Source organism: Plectropomus leopardus, chromosome 23 (genome assembly GCF_008729295.1).
Source record: "Plectropomus leopardus isolate mb chromosome 23, YSFRI_Pleo_2.0, whole genome shotgun sequence".
NCBI classification, from domain to species: Eukaryota; Metazoa; Chordata; class Actinopteri; order Perciformes; family Serranidae; genus Plectropomus; species Plectropomus leopardus.
Genome location: NC_056485.1, coordinates 7,232,920 through 7,258,744, shown reverse-complemented (window position 1 = coordinate 7,258,744; position 25,825 = coordinate 7,232,920). Strand labels below are relative to the sequence as shown.

Genomic DNA, 25,825 nt, shown 5'->3' with positions numbered 1-25,825 from the left:
GCGCGATAGTCTTGATAAGTTTTCACAGTTTTACAGCTTCATGCACAATAATATATTAAAAATAGCACACCACGGAAAATGTTTCTGACTTTAGAGACCCCAAGCAATTCAGCAGTAGTTGGCATATTGAAATTTTAATACAAATATGAGCAAAAGTTGTGATTAAAGCAAGATAGCTGATGAGAGCCAAGGGTAAAAGAAACACAATACAATGCTTTATCACTGTCGTCCTTGTTTTGAAGTAAAACTTCACCCACAAAATGACCATTTGTAAATAAATTCGTTTTTGTCATTTTACCTTGCATTTGTAAAGAAAAATGTGTTTTTCTCGCATGCGTCAATGGAAACTGTAAATGTATTGATTTAATTATTGATTGAAGGCCACCTTTAACTACAGCAAAACTACATCAAAACATCAGCTTATGAACTTTTACACACCAGGTATAGTACAATCTAAATTTCATTTATCCAGTCATATGCTCAGTACTTCCCAAACACATGCATTTCGCTAAAAACAAAACTTGGTATACAAGTTTGGCTTTGAAGGGAGCAAAGATAAGTTTCACTTTCAGTTCATTGTAAATAGGTTTTGTTTTTTGCTTTGTCTTTCTTTTTTCGTTTTGCAAAATGCATGTGTTTGAAAAAGTAATGAGCATCTGACCAGACAAATAAATGTGGATATTTTGTTTTTGTCAAATATAAACAAACAAGCAAATGGTTAATAGAAAAATAAAACATACATTAGAAATATTATTTATAAAGATAATAATTAGGTATAGTTATTAAAGTACTGCAATAATTAGTCAATGCATTTAGTAGTGGACTTGCAAAAATGTATTACAAACTACTTTGATTAATTATTTAAGCAATTTCTCTCAAGCATAAATATTGACCGCTCTCTGATTCTCACTTCTCAAATGTGATTTGTTACTCATCTACTGCTCTTAGACCCCTGCCTTGTTTTGCGGCCCCGGGATGAATGCATTGACATGTAATTAGCCAGAAGCCTGCGCTCAGCCGACCAATCAGGTGGCGGAGGAGAGGCAGTGCCTGGACCGGCTGGCAGACACCCGAGGACAGTGCTTCGGCCGCAGCTCAGCCCTGTGGCGGTGACAGCACTGACAGCGACCGGACCCGCTCCTGACTTCACCATCCCTTCTGTTTAGAGCAAGGTAGAAAGTTTTTTATAGCTTTTATCCAGACTTAAATGGACTTGTAAAATACTCGGTTCCGACGAAGTTTTGCCGGGTGTTGTTATTTTGTCTCTTTCGATACTCCCGGCTGGGATGACTCGAAAGCTCTCAAGCTAGCAAAGATACAAACATATACTTCCGGTGCTTACTTTCAAAATAATGGCTTGTGTGACTGGTGTGCGAGTTAAACACATGGTTAAAGACGATGCGAAGAAGCTCAGTAGTTTTACTATGAAGGCAACATTTGCGTGCTTCCGGTCTTTTGATAGCATCATGTAGCTAGCTTGACGAGCTGCCGGCGGTTGCAGGAGGATTTAACTCGATATTACGCGCTGTTTTGTTGCCTGAGCCGACTGTACACTGGATGTGGTATATTTTACCGGCTTGTTTTACCCTGCCTGGAATATTAAATGGAGTTTTGTTCAGAAAATAAAAAAGGACAAGGCAACTTAATCCAAATAGTTTGGTCCCGATGGAGGGTGTGGAGTTGAAGTGTGACGAGTTACGTCATTCATAGTTTCTCTGTCCCGTCTGCTGACTGCGCTGCAAAATGTGGCCATAATCAACAAGTGGCCCAAACTCATCTAATGCTCAAATATTTGAGCATATATGAGTCTGACAAGTTCATTTGACTTGTTTTCTGTGCAGTTTTTTTTAAACCTTTTTCTTCATAGTAGGCCTATTATGTATGCTCAGTAAGGAATAGCCTATATATTTATGAACTCTGCAATTCAGCAAATACACTTTTTAGAGAAAAATCTAGAAACGATGTTACAATGTTATTATACATATGGACGTCATTCCGAAAACAGTATTAATACGACATAAACAATTGATGACATGGACTCATCCTGCGGTGTGTATATTCCTGCGATTGCACTGAGCAGCAGCAGTGAAAAGTATTTCTGAAATTTCAACAATGTAACAATTTCAGAGTGCGATTAAAGGTGGGGCACTTGTTTTTAGAAGCTACAGTGTTACACTTGTGAACAGACCTCTGAGCGTTAAGTTGAAGCTGCTGCTTGTTGAGGGTGTGTCTCCACGTCCGCAAGATTTTACTATCAGAATTTTTGTTTAAATATTGAGATGTAGCCTTTATTACACTTCCTACGAGGATCACAGTGGCTCAGGGTTGTACTTTGAAGACTTTTGTAACTTCCTCAGGGCAGTTTGGTTTGGCTGCAGACAAGCTGAAAATGGATAGTGTGTTTCTGCAGGGAGATGGAATGTAAGAGTCTGTACACCGGGGGAAATTAATAACACATTGAACCCTAACGTCCTGCACCAAAATGTCTGTATAGCAATAGTTTGTAACTTTTTTTAAAAAATACCAATAAATACCTGCATATTAGACAGAGAATAAGAATGGGAAGTTGGCTTTCCTCTCCCTTGACAAAATGGATGTGGTAGAAGCTGGTTTTGGTCATATACTATGACTAATATGTCAAAAAACAAATGCCACTGTGACTGCACATAGAATGTGTAATATGTGTGAAATACACTGTTTACTTTAATAAACACTTTAATAAAAACTGGCCTAACCAGTCAGCCATTGGCACATGATATGAACAGGATGCAACTGAGCATGCAGACTATTGCAAGTTTGAATGAGCTTGCATCATCATCATCATCATCATCATCATCATCATCATCATCATCGTTAGCTGTCACTCTCAGATTTACTTCCTGCCATAAATTGTTAATTGAAAAGAGTTTGTCATTATGTCATAACCATAGTGCTATGTGTTGGTCCTGCTGAATTCTTTTTAGATGGCAGTTGTGGAGCCTTTTCCATTTCCACCTTTCAACTATTTCTGCATCAGTTTTGTTTATTTACTTACTTATTTATTTATTAGTGGCTTATTTTTCAGATGGCTGACGTGGAGCTGGTGAAGAAGATGCTGCGGGCTGTCCTCCAGGCCAACAAAGGCGGAGTGTCACTGTCCCGTCTGCAATCAGAGTACAAAGAGCTGACCGGGGAGCAGATACCATACAAACAGATGGGACACAACCACCTGGATGCACTGCTAGCCAGCATGCCCTCTGTAGTCCGCACAGAGCGCAGCCGTTCTGGAGAGGTGTGTGTGTGTGTGTGTGTGTGTGTGTGTGTGTGTGTGTTGCAGAATGGATTGAAGGAGAGATATGTACACAAACTGAGCCATGATTTGATAAAAACTAATTATTCCACCTTTTGCTGAAATATATCATCAATCTGAGCATGAGTGATGACTTAGTAGGAGCAAGGAGTATTGCAAGGCAAACTATATATTTCACCGGTGCCAAAAACACTTGTCTAGCCTCCATTTTGAAAAGAAAAAAAGCACATCATATAACCTGAAAGGATTTAATTCAGATGAAATTCAGAGACTGATGACGGCAAGTTATTTATCAGTGGGTTGTTACATTAAGAGCTACTTTCTCTCTCTCTCTGCAGATGGTGTGTTTTGCCTCAGGAGCCAGTGAGACAGCCCATATAGCTAAGGTGGTGGCTCGTCAGCGCAGCTCCAAGAAGACAGGCCGACCCCACCTGGTCAACACTCAGATGAGGGTCAAACCGGCTGCTCCGCTTGTCCTCAATGGTAAGATTTTTGACCGCCATTTTGTGGTATTTTCAAGCATTAACACAGATACACAGCTCTTATTTTCCTTAGCTGATCACAAAACTAATCCTCAATTCTATGTCTTAATTGAATTTCATTCAAGCATTCTTTGGCGTGCAAAGCTTCAGGCTTATCACTGAACTATTTTGGTCTCACCTAAAGTTCAAGCCAAATCAATTTATGGAGAGTTTGAAAAACATCACATGTTGCATTTGTGCACATGGGACAGTTTCTCTATAAGAGACAGCAAGCTAATACATTCAGGAATTAAGGGAGAGACCAGGTTGTCAAGGCAATGATTTTGGATCTAACAGCTTTTCCATTGTAGTATTCAACAAACTATTATCCAGTTTCACAAGCTGCACATACCACCTGTAATCCTATAGGCTTTCCTTTTTGTCCGTTTATTTCTGGAGAACACAAATTTAGCTCTATCCAATCCCACAGATGTTTATTGGGTCACAAGGTGGCTTAAATCAGTTAGGTACTAGACTGAATGGCATTACAGTAACTACTAAATTATGAGGAGAACACATGCAACATCCACTTCATAATTATCTTAAAGCTTATTTGAGATGGTTACAAATGCTAAGTATTTGAAAGCTTGTAATTTTACTTTTGATCCTAAAAGGTCCACAGCAGAAGTAGACCCAATCAGTAATCCGCCTTTTTTATTAAAGGAGTGCAAATAAATGTAGACATTAAAGAGATAAAATCCTAAACAGTCGACTTGCTCAGTGGCTCTGTGATCAGCACTGTAGCACTTTAGCTGAACTGCAAGACAAGCTGGTGTTGGGTGTCTTGTGTGTGCTGGAGCATTGTGTGTTTGCGCACTGGAATAGAACAATGCATGTTTATAAAGGACTTGAATGTTCTCCAAATGTGCATGAATGTGGCAGCACTATTCAAAACATGTTTGACAGCATAGCAAAGAGAACTCTGGATTGATATCAGCACTGAGATACAGTGCATGTAATTTGACACAAAATGCCCAATGACCTCATAATATCAGTCCTGTTATCATATGATGTTTTTTTTTAAGCAATGAAATAATGTTAAAATCTTAACCGTCAGTTACCTGTTATCAGTTCCTTTTTTTGTTTGTTTGTTGTCAAAATGTTTGGATTGCCATCTTTTTTTTTTGAGTGGGTTTAAAAGCTACTAAAGTGATCCAGCAATTCAGAGGAAGACAAGAGGACATGATAATTTGCTATAGTCAGTGTGTTATGCCTGCATGCTGTGAGTACTCATGCCCACTGGCTGTTAGCATTCACTTTCAGGGCTGTATTTAGGACTTCCCTGAGAAAAAATTGAAATGTCAGGACATAAAATAGTCTTTTTTTTGTTGTATTTATTTATTTTAATTTCTAAAATGTTCCATAAATGTTATGTTCCAACCTGATAAATGTGGTTTCAAACCCCTCTCCGTGCTGCCAGTAATAAATTCAAGAAATTTGATATATATGTACAGACAAATATATATACAGTACATACAGAGTTCCCCGGTAGTGAGTGAGTCCTAAAACCTGGAAATAAATTTGCATTTCAGCTACTCTGATTCCCTCATCTCAGTGTCAGCATTTGTTTGTTTTTATTTGGTTTTCGTTTTCATACAGTACCTGAAATAAGGTCTGTGGTTAACACAAGCTTAGGAGACTTTCACATTTTATTCTGCAACATAAAATATGTCAGTAAATATCCCACTTGTTAACTCTGAAGCTTTCATGTATTTGAAAAAAGGCAGTTGCTAACAAGTGGCTATATGAGACAAAAGAATGTCATCACATTGCTTTACAGCCTTGTTGTGGTGGCAATGTTAAATCGTGTAACCGTAATGTAGTTCGTTTCTAGCCTAATGTTAGCTTTTTACTTCTGGCAATTGCTTTTAGGCATCAGGAATCCTAAAGGGGTGTTCATTTGTGAAGATTATCTTGTCATAATGTTTGTTTGCCACAGAGCTTATTTTCTTTTCGAGATTTTTTTAATAAGGGAACCACAGCGTTGCTAACATCTGCATCAGCCCACAGAATAACGTCATCCCTGGGGCACTCTACACTCTGTAAACTAAATGACCAGAGGTATGGATTTGGCAAGTGGGCCACTGACTGCATATCTTCGCTGTAGAAAATCCCTCCTGTCTGCATATTGATGATGAAAGAGGTGCTTTGCTCATACCTTTTCTAAACACATTTTTACAAAATATATTAGACAAAATATTAGACTCAGCTTAACTAATTCAGTCCCAGTAAGCTGCAGCCGGGAAAACCCCATTTAGAAACCATAACAGCAACTTCTTGAATATTTCCAAACCTTTTCCAGACTCCTCTTGGGGCTGCTGCTATAGTGCAGCAGTGTTGCAGCAATGGAAAACTAGAAAGTGTTCAGTGCCTGTATCAGTACTGTGACAATGCAACGTTAGCAAATGCTTTCTTTGGTGCAGCCCGACACTTTGTGGATAAATGACTGTCCTGTTTTAACTGTTGCTCTGTGAAACCCAGCGGTTCCTAAGGCAGGAAAAATGTCACACTCAAGCAGACAGATGCAAATTTTTTCAGGTTGCACAGGTGTGTCAGGTTAATATGTGTACAAAGAGCTCACATATATTTTTACAGTATATTCACACACAGCTCTGAACCTTTATTCGACTTTTTCAGACTTTATATGCTCTACAAACACTCATAAAAACTACCATACCTGCACATACGCAAATATGCAATCTCACAAACCCCTACACACATGAACACATCCAGACACATGCACAGAAATGCCTTTTTAGCACATACACCTCCACTAGACTGTGATGCTGCAGAGCATTCTCAGAGAGCCAGAGGAGGAAGTGGGAGGTGGTAGTGCAGGGAGGAGAGGGAGAAGAGGAGAGAGGAGGCAGAGAGAGAGAGAGAGAGAGAGAGAGAGTGTCGGAGGAAAAGACAAGCAGAGGGATGGTGAAGTGGGAAGAAGGGAGGGGGTGGACAGATGACAGGGAAGGGGGGAGTCAATGAGAGGCAGACAGTGGGGTGGGGTGTTGAGATTTGAGGCTAATGCAGCCTATAGCGGCTGAGACTCAGCTGCAAGCGGAGAGCAGCTGACTCAACCTCTTCATCTCTCTCATTCTCTGCTTCACCACCTCACCAGGATATTAATATTCAGGCAAAGACAGACCAGGGACTGTGTGTCCATGCTGGTGAGGTGACGCGGCGTCTGCTTCGAGTGTGTGTGCTTGTTCTGTCTATATTTGCATGTGGATTTAAGCTTGCGCCGACGTGTGTGCTGAGTTTCTATAATATGTAAGCATCTGGAAGTTGTATTGATTCATTAATTGGTTGATTGGTTAACCGATTAACTGTCAGAAGCTCATTGGGTTTAAGCAGCATTTCCACAAAGAGAAAAGAATAGGATGTAGAAATCGAGGTTGCTTATTGATGACTTTTGAAGACGTGGGCTGATGAAGCTGCTTTTTGTGTTTTGTCATTGGAAAGATTTAATGAGATTCAGCAGGAACAATGAGGATGACAAAGCAGGAGAAAGTTCTAGATGATGCTGAGGGGAAAAAGAGATAAAGAAAAGAGTGAAGATTAAAGAGGAAACAGGAGGAGTAGGAGGGAGAACTGAAAAGAAAGGAGTGTGAGTGGAAATGACTAAGGGTTATGCTCAACAGGGTGCGTTGGTGATGTCACTCAGCAGGAATGTGATGTCATGCTGGTCATGTTGTGGTTGAATGATGTAACATGAAAGTGATGAGGGGGAGATGTTAGGATCATTGCACTCTGGCTTTTGGGCTTTTTACTGAACATGCAGTTACTGTCAAAGATTGCAGTTAGTGATGATGTCACCAGACTTGAACTGAGGAGATAATTGTTAAGAAAAATTAAGCATTTTATTAATCATCTAATTAAAAGGATTGAAGGAGTTTTCCACAAAAAACATAACACAGAATCATTTATTCATTATTTACGTATTAAAAGTATATAGCATATGTATTTAGTGTTTGGCATATTATATAGTATGTTTTTCTTCACAGCAGAGCCCCACTTCATATTTACACAGGTATTCACGTTAATTTGTAACCAGTATCCTGATATTCACTCCTCTATAACTATTGATAGCAATCAGTGTAAAATAAAATCAAACTAGGTATATTTAGAAGGTTGCTAATATATATATTTGAAGTGTATTAGTATGTTTAAATGAGATACATCTATTGTTAAATATCTTTTGAAAAAAACACTTACTTGCTTTGCTGTTGAGAGTTAGATGAGAAGATCAACACCACTCTATTGAGCTGCTAAAACCAGGTGTTGTTTCTCTTAATTCAATCATCATCTTATCTTTATTTAAGACGTTGGAAATCAGTTGAGTCAGACCTTAAATTTTAATTATGCAGAGCATGAGCAAGGACATATCATTTTTGTAAGTTGAGAACAATATGGGACCTAACACAGAACCCTGCGAAACACCTGAAGTAATATTTATATCACCCATATTTACACATTGTAATCATTGAGAGGGGTGTTTTTCAAACTAATACAGGACAGATTCCTTGAACATAACAAACGTGCAACAGTACTGAATGCTTTAGACAAGTTTATAAACAGAGCAGCACGTGACATTTTGAGTACCAGGCTAGTGCAATGTTATTATATCAGACGATGCAAAAAGGGTACTGTGCATATGCCTAAATTTCTCATGAAAACTGGAAACAAGGGGTAACAGCAAGCCTGGCTTTCTCCAGAATTCAAAAATATGCATGCAGTCAGAAAGGTCAGTAATAACCATCTTAAATTGCTTAATCTGAACATAAACAGTGTTGTAAAAATGACATGTAGTTTACAGGAATGTATGTGCTGTAGCTTATAAGTTAATCATTGAGCTTTAGCTGGTGCTACATGTTTTCCCCCTGCTTCCAGTATCTGTGCTATGCTATGCTATGCTAAGCTAAGCTAAGATAAGCTAATCGACTCCCTGCTCAGTGGGGAATGCAGTGAAATGGGAGTAGTATCAGTCTTCTCATCTAACTGTTGAATCAAATAGGTATATTTCCTTGACCTTTCCTACCCATTTATGACAAAATACAATTGGGAACTTACACAGGCAAATCCATGAATATGGACACAGGAGAGTTTTCTCAACTTCTTGAAATGATGTCATTTTAATTTGTCACATTGTGTTGTTGCTGCCTTCTGGCCCACTGACTGGAGCTATGATGTTACTCACCCCACCTACTGTGATATTGAGCTATCTGTGACACTGTGCCCTCCAGACAGAAGCACTCCTCGGTCTTAGCGTCAAGTTTAGCTGAGTCAGTGTATGTGTGTGCGTGCGTGTGTGTGTGTGTGTGTGTGTGTGATGTACAGTTTTACGTCTCTTGTTTGCTTTGTCTTTTTCTGCGCAGCCAAACCTCAAACCTCTCTGAGGCAACCGAACCATCGCGGCCGAGGCGGGGGCAGAGGAGGAGGTGGCGGCCGAGGGGCGGGACATGGAGACTTCAGACAGGCGAGGGACATGAGGGATGGCCAGTCAGAGGGCAAGACTGGGGCGCATCCGAACAAGATGTCCAATCAGAACACACCCAACAGGAAAGGGAACCAACCTACAGAGAAGTGAGTGAGGGGAATGGGTAGGAGCTAATTATATGGAAGCAGTTGGACATAGTTAATTTTGGGGTTCCCACGTTCATGCAAAACCTGGAAAATTCATGGAATTTCACAATCATATTTTCCAAGCCTGGAAAAGTCATGAAATTAGTAAAATCATTTAAGTTTTGCAAAAGTCATGGAATTGTTTTATTGTTTAATGAAATAGTCACAGTAATATTCGGTGGATAACTGTCCACATAATGTAACAGAACAGCAGATTTGCTTTCTGTGGCTGTTGACCAAAACAAAGCGCTAATTACTGTCAGTGTCGGAGGTTTTGCTTACATACGATGTTGGGAAAAAATGCCCAGCAAGTAGGGCAAGATTTTCTTAATTGTGGGTTATTGAAAAGTCACCAAAAAGATTTTAAATTTTGTCCATGAAAATGTGTGGGAACCCTTTATTTACTTCAAATAAGGTTATTATTTGAGATGATTTGATGTCGTCAATTTTGTGGTGTAAAGACAAAAACACATTTTTTGCTCCAACAAAACATTGATTTTGCATTCAAGATCTCATTTCTTGAAGGCCTTTAGCGTGAGAAGACTACTTCAGCTTACATCTCGATGCTGAAGCCTGGTCTTCACATATTTGTGGGATTTTATAGCACAATAATATGTGGAAGTCACTAACCAGGCTTCCACAGTGCTGAGGGAATCCAAGAAGAGGAATGTGCAAATGACCATGTGCTCAGAGAAGCTAGATCTCATGCCAGTTTCCTGTAGATTTACTCTGCAGGGCAACATGCTTTAGAAAATTCGAACTGGCTGAGACAATTTTAAAAAATACCTTTGGGGTCATTTAAAGAGTGTTCCTGCAGATCCTTAAAAAGCCTTAAAAGGCATTGAATTCATTAATCAAAAGATAAGGCCTGAATTGGTAATAAAATGTCTTAAGTCTCAAAAATGCAAAGACATAGGAAGTAGGATTTCAGAAGTGTTTTTCTTCTTATATTACATTGTAAAATATCAAAAAAAGTGGTAAAATCCCTCCTTTTTCTTGCATCAACGTCACCCCATCAGGAGAGTGGAACTAACAACCAGGCAGAAGATCCAATGTCTGCTTGCTAGCTGTCACTGTACCCTGAACTACATAACATAGATCCAAGAAACATTGCATATTTAACCAAAATTTCACTGTAAAGTAAACCAGTAAAGGCAATGCATACCAGGCTCTGCACAATGGGAATTGAGGCAAAGAGAGAAACACAAAACTTGCCAACAAACAGCAGATAATTCTGGTCTACCCCTGTCTCCGCTACGAGACAAAACAAGTCACATTTTATGTTATAATAAACACTGGGGCAAAATACTCCCAACTGTTGAGTAATTGTTGGCAGTTTGTGTTTTTTTTTGTCTTAAATTTAATTCTGAGTGGAATTAAAAAAAGTCGTAAAAGGTCTTACATCTAACTTGCCTTTAGCTGTAGGAACCTTGTTTGAAGATATTTTAGAGTGATGAATAACATGTCTTTAACCAGTTTCTTATATTTTTCTTGTCACTCTCCACCATGCAGTCCAGACTGCAGCCAGAATGCAATGAAAATCAATCATGTCACCAATTCTGTCTCTCTCTTCCTTTTTTCCCTCTCTGTCTGTCTGCCCCCCCCTCCTCTCCTCCCACCTGTGTGGTCTGAGCTGAATCAGAATAGGCTGCTGGTGAATGGGGGCTGGTTGAACTCTGGTTGGTTTCTGAGTGCAAACAGCCTCCCTGCTGCTGCTTATTCAGCACTGGGCTGATGATGTGCTCTCTAGATTATTCTACTTCTCTCTCTCTCTCTCTGTCTCTCTCTCTCTCTCTCTGTCTGACTGTCTCTGTCTGCATCTTTCCTCTCTTCACTTCTTTCTGCCTCTCTTCTCTTTGCCTCCTCATCTACATGTTTGTAAGTTGTTCACCTCACTCCCCACATTTCTTCCTTCAATTTCATCCCTCTCTATTGCTAAATGACCCAAATCTATTTTTTCATTTCCAAAATTCAGTACATATTCAAGGGCGCTTTAGCTTCAGATTCACTATGACCTAGACTGAGTGAAAAAACAGATTCATTGTTATTGAAGAAGTCATCTAGAAGCATTGCGAGATATTATCTCTCTGCATTGCTTAAACTGTGAACCAAGATTAATCCAGCTCATTGACTGGCTCTCTTCACTTCCATCCATCCACGGCTCCGTTCGTCCGTCCACTGTAAAAACAACTGACATCAGTCCTCTGTTGGTGTCACCACGGGTGTCCAGTGTGTTGCTGGCCCTCCGCAGCACAATGGGGCAGGAGGGTGGGAAGCCTGGTGCGTTGGCAGGGGACACGAGCCCGGAGCAGGGGGGACGTGAGCCCTTTCTAATCCCCGCTCTATTCTCTGGTAGATTAACGCTTCTAAACCGACACAGAGTGAATCAGCACATCTCTCTGTATTCCTCTAGATCTTCCATTGGACAGTGCGTTGGCAAGCCAGCGTTATCATCATTTGTGTGTGCGAGTGTGTGTGCTTGCAGGTATACTATGGGATGCCTGGCAGTACAAGTGGTACATTCAGCAAACAAATCAGGAAAAAAAACAACATATTAGAGTTTTAATAAATATTTTTATCAAAACACATGAGAAATGGGCCGAGAAGGCTAGTCCGTTCCTTGATGGGAGAGTTTTGTGTATGTTCAGGCAAATGCTTACTCCGCTTGGGGAGAGAAAGTATGAGGGTGAGGTTGTGTGGCAGGCTGGGTGACTCTTTGGGCTGACTTTTGAATCCTGGTGTTCAAGTTACACTCTCCTTTCTCATAAATTTGTACAGTGATGACAAAATGAAAATCAAAGTTCAGTCTTAAGACTAATAGGCTCCAGACAAAAGTTTAACCACAATCTTGAACTTGGATTAGAAACAATATCATCACAGGGTGCACTGAATAGCTGTTTGGAGGCTATACTTTACTTTGAATGTCATCCCTTCTATCTCCCTCTTTCACACTAAGCTGTCCCATCACACATTGGCAAAAGCCAAAAAATGAATAAATAAAAAGGAAAGTATTTGACAATTATTTAAATTTTTTAAAGATAAGTTTCAGTATTTTTTTTAAGATAAAATGTCAAAGATTTGATAGATGCTTACCTGATAATTAACTGAATAGGTTTTGATTTTTGGACTGTTGGTTAGATAAAGCATATTATTTCAGTGTTTTCCTCAGAATTAGAGTGTATGCTTGGCAGTATCTACACATACAATTAATCCATGTGTGTGAAGACTAACTGACATTTGTCCTTGAGATTCTGGCATTGAGGATTAAGACTAATAATGTCCATTTTGGTTTAATATCTTGTATCCTGCTAATTTGATTTTTATTGCATTACATTACCTTTTGCACTGTCATAGTTGCAATGTTTTATAAGCAATTGATATTGGACCACAAACAGTGGATTTCTCTCTACTGCTATTGCTGGATACTTAAACATTTATTCTCCTGGAAAAAAATGACATTATAAAACCAATTTTGGTCATTTGCTTCTCTAATGAAATGATGAAATGAAGCCTGAAACTATGAGTAAAATGATAATTTGTCTCTTAAATCGGTTGTGTGTTTGTGTTCAGGCCAGAGAATTGTCAGTAATGGCTGATGTAGCTGTAATATATTTTAACCACCTCCACAAAGAAAAGCTAATTTAGGTTAGTGGAGTGCACAGACTTCTGACGTTATGCTCTGTGATCTGTGTATGGGGCTTTCAATTCCTTTAAACCTTCTCACAGCCATTTAGGGTCAGGAGGTAAATTGTTCTGCTCTTTTAATTGATTGTTTCCATTATTAGCTGTGTACCAGGATGAGCCAGGAGTTCTGACTGAAGAGGGGACAGACGGGCTGAGTCAGGAGATTTTGGAGGAATCTTTAAACAAAGCAGTTACTGTGCAGCAAGCATGAGAAGGATGGGATGAAGAGGGTGTGGAAGGGCTGGGTAGAAAGAAAAGGCCTACAAGATGAAGTTCACCTATGACTACAAACAGATCAGTATCTGACACAATGTAGAAATCTTTTTATGCATTCTTAGTTTGTCGCTGACTGAAAATGAGGAGTAGCATCTACAGTGCCATGCTGTATCCAGTGTGCTTTATCTCATGACCCATTGTTCTAGACCAACAGAGGATGAGAACAGTTTGATTAATGGGTTGTGTTACTAAGGACAAACCAAAAAAGGACTCTGTTTTGCTCTGAACGTAATCAGGTTATCTAGTTAGACTTTTAGTGCTTCTTGAAGATCTCAGACTGTGCTGTGCCTAATGAGAGATTAAGGATCAGACACGCAGCACAGAACTAGGCCTAGCCAAGCCTGGGGTCCGAAGTGATTATTTTTTCTTTTTGAAATAATGCAAGAAATAATGGATGTAGAATGTTGCAGCTTTTGAAAGTTCAATATTGAGAGAAAAGTTTTGTTTCTGGTCTGTTTTCATCCCAGTTTTCTTCTCTTCCAGGGCTCATAGAGAGTAATGCTCTGTTGTTCTGTTCTCTTGTGTCTAGGTCAGACAAGAGGATGACCCTCCCGTCACGGTTTCAGAAGGAGGTGCATGCTCACCTTTCCAGGAACTCCCAACAGACTGGTCGTAAGTAGGACAGGCTGCTTTTATTACACTAAAAATACATTATGTGTAGCTTTTTGTCCTCTAAATGAATAGAAATGCTGCCCAGACCTGTATAACTTCAGACAGTCGAAGTGCTGCCTAGCTGCTCTAAGCATCACCAGAGGATATTTCAGACTCAGCGAAGCAAAGGACAGTTTTCCAGTGCCATGCTGCGCTATCTTGTAGTGAAGTATCAAATCACGTCATCTTCATGATTTTGTTAACTGTCAGCAAACAAACAGCAGTCTCATCTCAGTTGGTTATCTGAGCTTCCTGATGAGTTTAATCAGCTACGAGGTGTCTGTGTCAGCCTCCTCCTCTGTACCTCCTTCACTAAGAATATGTTTGTTGTCATGTTGCCTGTTTGTAGAAGGGCTATGGTCTATACAGTCTGCACTGAAATGTAATGGACAGCATAGCTTTGAGGCACATATGTTGAAAGCCTTAGCCATTTAAGATGTTTATTTCAGGCCCCTACAGTCAGAGGAGACTGTTAACGTTTGACACTGACTGGTTTAAGAGCCAATGCTTCCTGTCTGGAAAGAGACATCCCTGAGTGAGGAGGAAATGATATTCATGTGAGACTTCTGTTAAGAACATGTGCAAGACCTTCGCCTGAAAGTAAAATAGGGCTCTGTTTAATTATTGTCATTCTAGGAATTCACACTATATTATTGAAGCTGTTGCTACTAAATTTAAAAAGGCTTTGGCAACAGCGGGTACCAGAGGTGGGACCAAATCATTGTTTTGCAAGTCACAAGTAAGTCTCAAGTCTTTACAGTTAAGTCCCCAGAAGAGTCCTAAACTTTGAATTTGGAGTCCGAAACAAGTTGTAACGTGCTCTTCATCAAGCTAGTGTCATTTTAACAATAGAGTCATTATATAATAAAATTACAAAAGCTTGAATGATTGCTAAATGTTGTATTTATTTGTTAAAAAAAAGTTTTGAAGTTGCTCGGTCTGTAATTTTTAACCTGCATGTTTTATGTACTGCAATTCGTTTAGATTTGCATAGATTTGTACCCAAACAAAAGTACTTTAGGTATTATTTTTTCCAAGTGGCCCTCAGCAGCACGTTAGTTCTTCATTGTTCTCTCCTACAACTTAATTTAAACAAAGTGGCTGATCTTGAGAATTAAGTGTCAACTTGCTGGGAATTAATAATATTAACATTAGTTGATTCAGGAAAAGAAGGGAAATAAATTTATTCATGACCCTTTTAAATAACTTACTTTTTCATTTTGGTGTGTGTGGTAAGGTATCAAGTACTTTCAAGTCAAAAGGCAAGCCTTGCAAGTATTTTTTTAGTTTTATTTTGTCATGTCGACAGACATCAAATTTGTGACTTGAGTCAAACTCAAGTCCAAGTCACATGACTCGAGTCCACACCTCTGGCTAGTACTGATATCCATATTTAGATGAATACTGAATGTCAGTAAGTTTCAAGCACCATGTTTTGGAGGATTTTTGTTGCAGTCTAACAACTTTTGCAGTTAAAGTGCAAGAGGCCGAAGGGGTCAGTTTCACTATGAAGTTTCCTCGTCTGCTTATCTAACCCATTTAAGTTCCAATTCATCAAAAGACAAATTGAGGAGGAAAAAGCAACCATGACTGAAGATGCCTCACCATCATTATTCTTTATGATTCAAATCATCCGTCTCTTTCAACAGTGAGTGCTTTTGTTTTTTAGGGAAAGCACCCCATGCGACCCATTTGTTTCAGGGGTAAGAAGATCAAAGCAGTAATTGCCAGCATGTGTACATGCGTAATCTCCCTTTTCCTCTGTTTTTTTTCTCCAGCACCCTTGAATCTGAACGAGAGCTCAGGGAAAGGAAAGCCCTACAACCCTCAGCAGGTCCAGGGCCGCATCAGGGAGATCCTGGGGAAGTACAGTAACGGGTTCTGGGTGTCCAAGCTGCCTCAGATCTACAGAGAGCTGTATAAACAGGACATGCCCACTGAGGCCATCAAAGACCTGGAGACCTGGACGCACATATGCACTGTATGTTATCATTATGTTACTGCAGTTATTGTATATTTTACTATTATAGTTTCTGTTTTCAAATGACTATCTTAAATAATTACTTTTGAAATCAAATACACACTTATTTTCTTAAATATTATTTTTTGCTTGCACAATCTAATTTACATAGGTTATGATGTCATATATTGTGCATGTTATATATAAGAAAATAGTAAATGCTTTCATGATAAGTCCTTTCCATCTATTCTCCTAGGTGGAGAAAACCTGCAGCAGCAACCCATCAGAGCTGCTACTCTACCCTGCCAAGGAACAGACCGCCACATCTTCTCCAAACGCCACCTCTGGCTCTGTCCCACCCTCAAACACCCCTTCAGACAAACCCGTGCAGTCCCCCGCCCAGCAGAGACCCCCCAACACCCATCCGCCTCGCTCTGGTTCTCGCTCTGGTTCTCGCTCCCCTCAGACTCCACCATCGTCCTCATCGTCCCCCAGCCCGCCCTCCTCCCCCGCCACCCTCAGCCCAGACCTGAAGCAGAAACTGGAGGAGCTGCTGGTGAAGTACTCCAACGGCCTGTGGGCCCACGCGCTTCCCAAGCTCTTCCAGGACACCTACAAAGTTAGTAACATTTTGAAACACGCTCATATTAACTAAATTCAGGAGCTAGCTGCACTTTATCATTTATATCCATTTAATTTTATTTATTTAAGTTCAAACTGCCCGGACATGTCCTGGAGAACCTGCACCTCCTTTCCGACATCTGCACCATCGACTACCCGATGCCCGACAACCCCAAGAGGGCCATCTTGTACAGGAGGAACAGCAGTGGAGACGGAGGAGGAGAGGATGAGAACTGTAATAGGAGAAACTCTTCGGCCAGTGAGGAAGAGCTGAGGTTGAGGCAGGAGCTGGGGAGGAGGCTCAGTAACCATGCAGTGCCTTCTCTGCAGATCCCCAAAGAGGAGTACCCCTCTGTGCTTGTGGTGGAGGCCAGCAACACCAATGGAGTTATACTCAGGTAGGAAAGAACTGCATGTGCGATGTGCTGTAAGACTCTGCAGTTCATGAATTCCTCACTGTCTGTCTCTGCTCCTCTCTCAGGTACATTGGTGAGGGTTACTCCCAGGCCCAAGAGTCCATGGAGGATGAAATGAGGGAGTTTTACGGCCTGAACCAAAGCAGTCCAGCTCCTCTGGCATCGCCATCCTCAGGCCAGCTGGTTGCCGTCAGGGCGGAGGAGGAGGAGGAGATTCTGAGGGCGCAAGTCTGTGAGGTCACATCCGATAAGGTCAAGGTGAGAAGTCAAGAAAATAATTAAGGACACAGCAATTGACGACGAAAGGTGCTCTGTGAGGCAGAGGATAATTTGCTTAAAGATATACAGGATGACCATTTATTATTTGTGAAAACCAAAAGTTAAACTAAAAGCCAACCTCAATAAAAATAAGAAGAAAACAAGGAAATATAGGCTGAAGGCAGAGGCTCACTTTTGTGATTTTGTGACAAGCGTAACCATTGTTTTTTTGTTGCTGGTTTTTTAGAAAAATCCTACATAGTATATCTATAAAGTCCCCCTCCACTCAAAAATGTGTTTTTGTTATGATTTGAACCCTAAAATGTCTGAGGTTGACAATACTGACTTCTGTCTGTACAAATTTTGTCACTAGAGAGGTGTACACTGAACAAGCTAGAACTGGTACGTCACTAAATGCCAGTCATCGTTGAATATGGGAAACACATCGACGGAGGAACAGACTCGTTTTAGTTTGACTGACTTCCACAATCCTTCCACATGCAGCAGTGTTTGCCAGATCCAGATTTTTTCTGGACAAAAAAAAATTTATGTATGGGAAAAGTTAGCATGTGAACTCTCTTGAGATTTGAGGAAGTATCAGTTTTTTCTGTGGTCTTTGCCTTGTGATCTGTAGGTCTACTATGTGGATCACGGCTTCTCGGAGATGATCAGCAAAACCAAAGTGTTTGAGCTGCACGAGAAGTTTTTCCAACTGCCTTTCCAGGCAACCAAGTGCAAACTGGCAGGTGATTCTGAATTGGGAATGAATGCACTCTACTTTTCTATCTTTCTTGTTTCACCCTCGGATTTTCCTTTTTCCCCATCATGTACTGGCTCCTAGTTAAAATTGATGAAACTGTGTGTATGTGTGTGTGCATGCGTGTGTGTGTACAGGCCTGGAGCCATTCTGTCAGGAGCCTGCTGTGCTGAAGAAGTTTGAGACAATGGCAAGTGGAAAGATCTTATTGGCTGAGATCCTAGAGAGAGGGCAGACCCCTCTTATCGTCCTTTACGACACGTCGCAGGATGATGATGTCAACATCAACGCCGCATGCATGAAAGCCCTGCAGGACAAGACACTAGCCAGCCCGTTACAGGTACAAGAGAGTGTCTGTGTTTGTGTGTGTGTATGTGTGTGTGTGTGTGTGTGTGTGTGTCTGTGTACGTACACAGCACACTCTTATCTCTGGCTCTCCTCAGGTGAACAGCGCTTACATGAACGTGAGTGTCAGAAGCGTCTGCTCAGATGGGACCATCTACTGTCAGCTGCCCTCCAGAGGTCTTGCCAAGTTGAACGAGATATTGGAGAATATTGAGACATACTTCCACTCACAGGTGATCGCCATGCTACATTTGATGTCTCAGTCAAATTGTACATTTTCATTCTTTATTCAGTTGTGTAATTGTTGACGAAAAATATTTTAAAACACATAAATGAGCTTTTTCCTTACACTTGGTTACAGCAATGACCATAGGTACATCACTTTATTTTGAAACTATATAACACATATATTTGCCCAAATTTAATATCCTGGAGCCTCACTGAAAAGGCAATTATTTTTGTCACCAATATTTCATAAATGATTTCATACCATCTCTCATCTTTGGATGAAGCATCTGTCTGCAGCCATTTCTTTGTAATTTCCTTCCTAGCAGTTAAACTCTGTGTAAATATTTGTAGCTGTTCAAAGTAAAAGACCAAAAAGGAGCTCATCTCACTTAAATGTGATTGTCATCCCAAATAAAGTCACTAATAATGTATACATCATATGCAAAAAAAATACTTTTGCACATTGCTTTTTAGAAATGGAACACACATGGGGTGCACATAGATGTTTTGCGTATTCCTGAATGGAAGTGAGAAGACAAAAATGTGCTGATGTGTGTGTACAGATGAAGCTTAGCTGTGTGTATGTGTTCATTCCAACATGTTTAATTAGGCACCACATGCACGGGGAGTAAACAGAGTACAGCAGGACTCACTAAGTGTTTTGTGAATGTATTTGTGCCGTGTTGCTTCTTTCAGGCAGAGTTGTGTGGACAGATTGAGATTAGGCTGATAATCTTGCCAAGCCACTTAATCTGTAGGTAGCACAGTGGAGCTGATGCTTTTTCTAGGTGTGCTACTGTTGTCCTTTAAAGCTCGTAGTTGCAGCTCAGTAATGCTCTACATCAGTGTTAAGGGCGTGCAAGTAAGTAATAAGATACCACACGTGCCATTTTCTTAACATACTTCATACAAATGATGGACTGTTTTTTTCTGGTCAATAGAAGGTTCAGAGAAAAACTTTGTCAGTTAATAATAAATATCCAGTTTTGGTAATTCATAGTTAAGAAGAGCAGAGAAGAGAAGAGTTTAAGTAAATCTCTCTGCCAATGATGGTAATTTTGTTATGATCAATTAATTGTGTAAATATAGAGGAAAGATGGTAAAACTACTCATCAAGAATTAAAGTAATCATTCATAATTCCAATTCTTAATTTCTTGAAACATCAACAACAGCCACTTTACATTTGAAGTAATCACAGATCCAGAGTCCTTATCTTTGATGTCATTGCAGTGTACAGCTGCAGCAGACTGGGTGGGCCTGTGAAATGTTTGTGTGAGCTTTTACAGTATCATTTTATTGCAGTCATAAAGCAGCAGTTAAACACTCTGTAACGTCAGCAATCTGTTGGTGTACAGTGGAATTTAACAGTAATCTGATTCTAATGGTGTCTTTATGAAACGTATTTCTGTTCCAGGTAACATCAGAGTTCCTGGTATCCAGACCCTTCTGTGGGAAAGGATGCCTGGCTCGCTACAAAGGCAAATGGTCCCGTGTAGAGGTAAGATGTCCCCTGCAGCACAGACAGTGACACAAATCTACATATGATTGATGTTGGACTTAAAGAAGAACTTAGGTCATAATTGCACAAAAGCAGCAGGTGCAGTTATCCTGAGAGCAGAGATCAAAAAAGAAAAACTTAACAATGTGTATCACCATCAAAATTACTGCATTATCCCTTCAACAAATACGTTTTAAAAGCAGAAATCTCAATCTTATGTTTATCAACAATACTAACAAGCCTATCATGATTTTGGCTATGGCTCCGGTAACTGTTGGATGTACAGATTACAATAGTCAAACAGTTACAGCAGAGAGACACAATATGAAACAGGTAGAAAATCTAACAGTCATTATATCAGGTTTGAAAGTAGATTCAAGGTTTTGTCCGTTTTCCCTTCATATTGTGCTCCTCAAGTCTCCAGCGTCATGCGTAATTTTTTTTAATACCTGCAGGGTATAGAAAGAAATTAGAAACTCCTGATATCATGTATAGTGAGGGATTTATTTAAATGCTCTAAGTGCCACCAAAAAAAGTGAACACTTACAAAACTCTCAAAATCATAACGATTTGTTTTGTTGTAAATTAGAATACATTTTACAGTTGAACAGTTCACAAATGTCTGTCTTTGCATTTCCAGAACATTAGGTGCTAGAGCTGCAACGATTAACTTAATAATTCATTTGGTTTGAGTATTTAAAAAAATAAAATAAAAAATTAAATTCTCTGATTCCAGCTTCTCAAATGAGAATATTTACTGGTTCTTTACTCTTCTGTGACAGTTCACTGAATATATTTGGGTTGTGGACAAACAAGTCATTTGAGGACGTTGCCTTGGGTTGTGGGAAACACTCAGTGACATTTTCAACATTTTCGGACATTTTAAAGCCCAAACAATAAATTGACTAAATGAGAAAAATAATCAGCAGATAAATGGACAGTAAAAGTAATCCTTCGTTGCAGCACTTTTGGGAAAATAAATGAAAAAAAGAGATGATTAAAAGTAAAATGCCTCAATACCTTTCAGTGTGAGTTACGGACACCACACCAGATGTCTGCATGTAATTATTAAAAAATGCTGCAGTAGGCTCTTGGGGACCTGTCATACAAGAATATTGTGTTTGAGTTTACTGATAACAATTTATTTATTTTTCTTACGGATTTTTTTTTCTTTAACTCTGCCTATGTAGAACTGAATTGGATACTGTTATGATTGTAGCATTTAATCATTAATGCTGTATTGAAAAAACAATGATAATGGCAAATGTGTGTACATTAAAAAAACAAAAACAAATTAACATTCCCATTTTAAAAACCTTTGTGGCCATTCAAGTAAAGTTTATGAGGTGCACCTGAATGCACCACAAAATCCCTGAAAGCACCCAAATTCTTCACCATACAAAGTGATATAAACGGTGCACAATGGTTTTTAATTGGCAGCAGTGTAGATGAAGCGACAGCAGTGTTTTGGGAGGCAGCTGCTGTCCCCTCTTCCTGGTACTGCATATTGGCAATGATTCTTTTAGTAGTACAGATTACTGGACCATAAAAGCCTACTTTAATTCCTGCATTATATATAGTAGTTTATACCTCTATGTACTCATTGATTTTCATTTAGTTTATTTCCTTGTTTCTCTTTCTACATTTCTGTCTTTAGATCACCAACCTGCATGGCAGCAGAGTGCTGGACATCCTGTTCATCGATGTGGGTGTTCAGGCTTCTGTCGAGGTGTTTGAGCTCAGAGAGATTCCATCGCCATTTCTTCGAGACCTCATGGCCATCCCGCCACAGGTCAGCAACCATATCTTTTATGTCATGGGCAATGATACGTCCAGAGGAGATTGTTGTGTTCTGTTGTCCTCATACAGAAAATGACTTCCAGCAACTTGTGTTCAGGCTGTAAAGTGCTGTCTAGCAGACCTGGCTGTCAGTGTTGGATCCTGGACTCCAGATGCTGTCCAATGGCTTCGAGAGAAAGTGCTCAACACCACGGACTGTAGCATGAAGGTATGATGCCCATCCTTCCATAACATCTTTTTTAGTTGTTGTTTTTTTTTTTTTTTTTTTTTTACTGAAGTCATGCTAGTTGTCATGAGACAATGATATATATATATTTTTTTTTTTTAGAAATCACTCAAATTATGCTTTTATTTCTTTAGTCTATCTGTTTTTCTTCCTAATGCACCTCCACACTCACTTTGACATTTGCCCCAAAGGTTGCCAAGGTAGATGAAACCAAGCGATGCATCTACGTCCACCTTTTCACAGACAAGAACTTCCACGACCCGGCCCGCAGCCTAAACCATCAGATGGCTCAGTCCGACTTGTTCAAACAGCAACCAGATGTTTTCCTGACAAGCCACAGGTTCCCGCTGCTTTCACATCCACCCGTATTATCCCCTCACTATATAACTAATAATTATATGTGTTACCTTAAACACTAAATTCCTTGTCTGTTAATTTAATGTCACAGCCCTGGCAAGATCTCCACAGCCACTATATCCTCCACGGCCACTATATCCTCCACAGCCACTTTATCCTCCAAGACTCCCAGCACTAATGGGAGTCCAATATCAACTTCTGCCCCAGCCAAGCCTCATCTCAGGAAGGCTCTATCAGGACCAAAAGGAGGTGGAGGAGGCAACACGACCACCACCAGCCCACCAGAGACACCATCAACCCCCTCATCCTCTCTCCAGCTGCCACCATTACTAGAGCTGCCCCCAGCAGGTGATAAAGATAGTCCACTTTTTTCTGGTCTCAATGTAGCCTTTAAAAAAAAGTGTTTACACAGAAGTCTTTCTCTTCTCAGGAAACAACATAGATGTCTATGTATCCGTGGCGTGCCATCCAGGCCACTTTGTTCTGCAGCCATGGAGAGACATGTACAAACTGGTGGTGCTGATGGGAGAGATGATTCTCTACTACAATAAAACGGAGGAGAAACCACTCAACATAGAGAAGAACCAGATATATGCTGCTAAAGTGGAGAACAGGTGAGTTACTCTGCTTTCCACTGAGTATATGCAGCTCCTTCTGTCATGTTTCTGTCTGCATTTGTAGCTTTGCCTAAATATATCCGCTCTCCTTCTCTCAGCTGGCATCGTGTGTTAGTGAAGGGGGTTCTGACCAATGGGTTGGTGTCTGTGTACGAATTGGACTATGGTAAACATGAGCTGGTCAGCTGCACACAGCTCAGACCTCTGATCAAAGAGTTTAGACAGCTGCCGTTCCAGGGAATCACTGCTCAGCTGGCTGGTGAGTAGAAAGGAGCTCCACCACAGCAGTGTCATGGCTGTGGTTCAGTGTAACTAAACACATCTAAGTACGTGCTGCTTTGAAGTACTCTGACTTTAGTGAACTGTTTCCATTTGCTGTTACTTTATATTTCAATCTCACTGTGTCTTTATAAAACATATGGTGAGCTTTTAAGTTAAACTGGCCTAACTAACTCTAACTAGCTAACTCTAACTTTGTTATACTATGAGATAAATAAATACTTTTTACAACTAGCTAACTCTCAACTACATACTTTTAATGTTAGCCAACTCGAACTACTTAATACTAACTGTACTAGCTAATATAACTAACTACTTTCTACAGCTAGCTAACTCAAACTACTTTATACTACCCTCTAACTTGGACTATAAGCAATGTAAAGGATACAATATAAATTCTCTAAAGATAGTATTTTCTTGATTAATTTGGAAGCATCCCACATGCACTTCAACATTTTTTATAGAAACCTACCCACTCTTCTATTTTTTATTGTTAAAGTTCCACTGTGAAACACAGTGTACAGTCACATGTACGTCATTGAAATGGCTATAAGCTAAACAAGCCAAATTCCTACTGACCGTTTATTTTATGCAGCATTAAATGTAATATTGTATCATTAACATGACTGTGGGCTTAACCTACGCACCTGCCTCGCTTCTAGGACTTAAGCCAAGGCAGTGGTCGGAGGAAGCTTCCATTGTTTTCAGGAACCACGTGGAGAAGAAACCACTCGTGGCCCAGCTGGAGGCCGTACAGGAAGCCACTAACCCTTGGGACAGGAAGTTGACGGTCTTCCTGGTCGACACTTCACAGGAAGAAAGGGACATCTGGGTGCATGACATCATGGCTGAATTTGCGGATGAGCTGACCAATGAGCTGTAGACAACGGAAGATTGTCAACAAGTCTTACTTGCCTAGCAGTTGTCCTGTCGCACAATGGAGACACTGTGAGTTGTGGATAGCCAAAATAGTAGAAGCTTATCCATCTTTATCTATCTACCACATAGGGAGACGAAAGAAGAAAGGACTGGGAAATGAAGACGAGAGGTTTGATAGCATGTAGAGACTGGCATTAACGGAAAGAAAAGAGGTGTAGGTGTTGTAGCCACTTGCTTGTTGTGTTTTGGGCAGTACATCGAAGGATGTTGTGATGTGATTTTGAGTGACTGCAGTGTGACCATTGGACAGTACTCCCTTGCATGATGTTGGTCCAAACTTGCCACAAATGCTCTAAACATACTTTCAGCACACAGTAACAAACTGCTGAATCTATCCATGATATCCTCACAAAGCTGTGGAAGTGATACACCGTTTAACCATCCGGTACAGGCTTTAATGCAAAGCAGCATCTTACACCACAGTACCGTGCATCCAGTTTTAGTGTGCGTCATCCTGGGGATGCCTGAATACCCTCAACCCTGCCAATGTGAGCGCCATGCAAAGTGCACAAAATGTTCAAAATAACTCTTCTCACATACTTGGAAGACTTAAATACATTTGTTTACAAAATCTGCTTTTTGGATGATTTTTCTGATTGCTATAAAGTTTCCAAAAGTAAGAGCAAACATTCCCATAAGAGGAGAAGAAATAGACGAATCAGTGACTCATGGGGACAGACAAAATGTAGATGGACCGTTGGGATTTAGTTTTTGTTTTTGCAGTTTCCCCTTTTTTGACGCAAAATCTGCTGTACTTACTGACCGAGCAAGACACAGAAATTGAAGTTAATAAGGTTTGGGTAGGTGTGATATACTTCATGTGAGATTTTTTAATTTTAATTTCTCCAGGCTAGTTGTTACTTCTGGCACTGCATGAACATTTGAGTGCCTGTACTTGCAGAAAGTCCCTCGGAGGTCTAATTGTGCGTCCCTTGACGTCTTGTTCCTGACTCCTGCGAGTGCAGCGCCTCGTCCATCTCTTCTTCTCCCGTGAAACACAGAGTTGAGTATCTCTCCTTTAATCCGTTTCTTGTCACAACATTTTAATTTCAGCAGATCACATGCTGCATGTTGCAGATCTTCCTTAACTGTACTCATATAGTTAATAATAAGCATATTAAGTTACAAGTAGTGTTAAGCTTTTAGATTTTCAAATAGGACTTAAGTTCTTCCTTTGGTTGGTTCCAGTGCCACCATCAGATGTTGGCCTGATGTTGGATTTTACTCTGAAATGTGATTTTTTTTTTCTTTTTTCTGACACGTGCACCATGGTTTTGGATGTGCAAATTCTTCTCCAGTTCTAAAGACAGTAGACCGGACAAAGCTCGGAGCTGCATTGTTGTTAACAATTGACAAGTGACATTAATTTAATTTATATTTAACTTATATTCTCTAGAAGATGATAATTGCTTCCATTTTGTTGTTTGACAATGACCTGGAAGTAATAAAAGACTTGTTTTTGGAATAAAGTCTGTTTGAGAGG

General features: G+C 40.1%; 1 protein-coding gene across 2 annotated transcripts; it reads left to right on the top strand.

Moving 5' to 3' along the window:
* Positions 1 to 1,065: 1,065 nt before the first annotated feature.
* On the top strand, positions 1,066 to 25,825 carry tdrd7b (tudor domain containing 7 b). 2 transcript variants are annotated; one of them, XM_042511840.1, is made up of 20 exons: positions 1,066 to 1,172; positions 3,065 to 3,271; positions 3,628 to 3,772; positions 9,183 to 9,390; positions 13,919 to 14,001; positions 15,819 to 16,021; positions 16,257 to 16,619; positions 16,712 to 17,019; positions 17,103 to 17,295; positions 17,930 to 18,041; positions 18,190 to 18,392; positions 18,496 to 18,630; positions 20,041 to 20,124; positions 21,782 to 21,916; positions 22,022 to 22,132; positions 22,342 to 22,490; positions 22,599 to 22,855; positions 22,938 to 23,121; positions 23,223 to 23,383; positions 24,066 to 25,825. In XM_042511840.1, the coding sequence occupies exons 2-20, from the start codon at positions 3,065 to 3,067 to the stop codon at positions 24,284 to 24,286; spliced, it is 3,462 nt and encodes a 1,153-aa protein (XP_042367774.1). In that variant the 5' UTR covers positions 1,066 to 1,172; the 3' UTR covers positions 24,287 to 25,825. The 2 variants fall into 2 exon arrangements, with proteins under 2 accessions (XP_042367774.1, XP_042367775.1); XM_042511841.1 differs by having other exon boundaries at positions 1,075 to 1,172; positions 3,050 to 3,271.

Bases quoted from the DNA above. Each gene is read 5' to 3' on its own strand.
- tdrd7b (XM_042511840.1), top strand. From the start codon at position 3,065: ATGGCTGACGTGGAGCTGGTGAAGAAGATGCTGCGGGCTGTCCTCCAG. The intron at 3,272-3,627 runs GTGTGTGTGTGT...CTCTCTCTGCAG, and splicing joins AGCGCAGCCGTTCTGGAGAG to ATGGTGTGTTTTGCCTCAGG. The intron at 14,002-15,818 runs GTAAGTAGGACA...TTTTTTCTCCAG, and splicing joins GAACTCCCAACAGACTGGTC to CACCCTTGAATCTGAACGAG.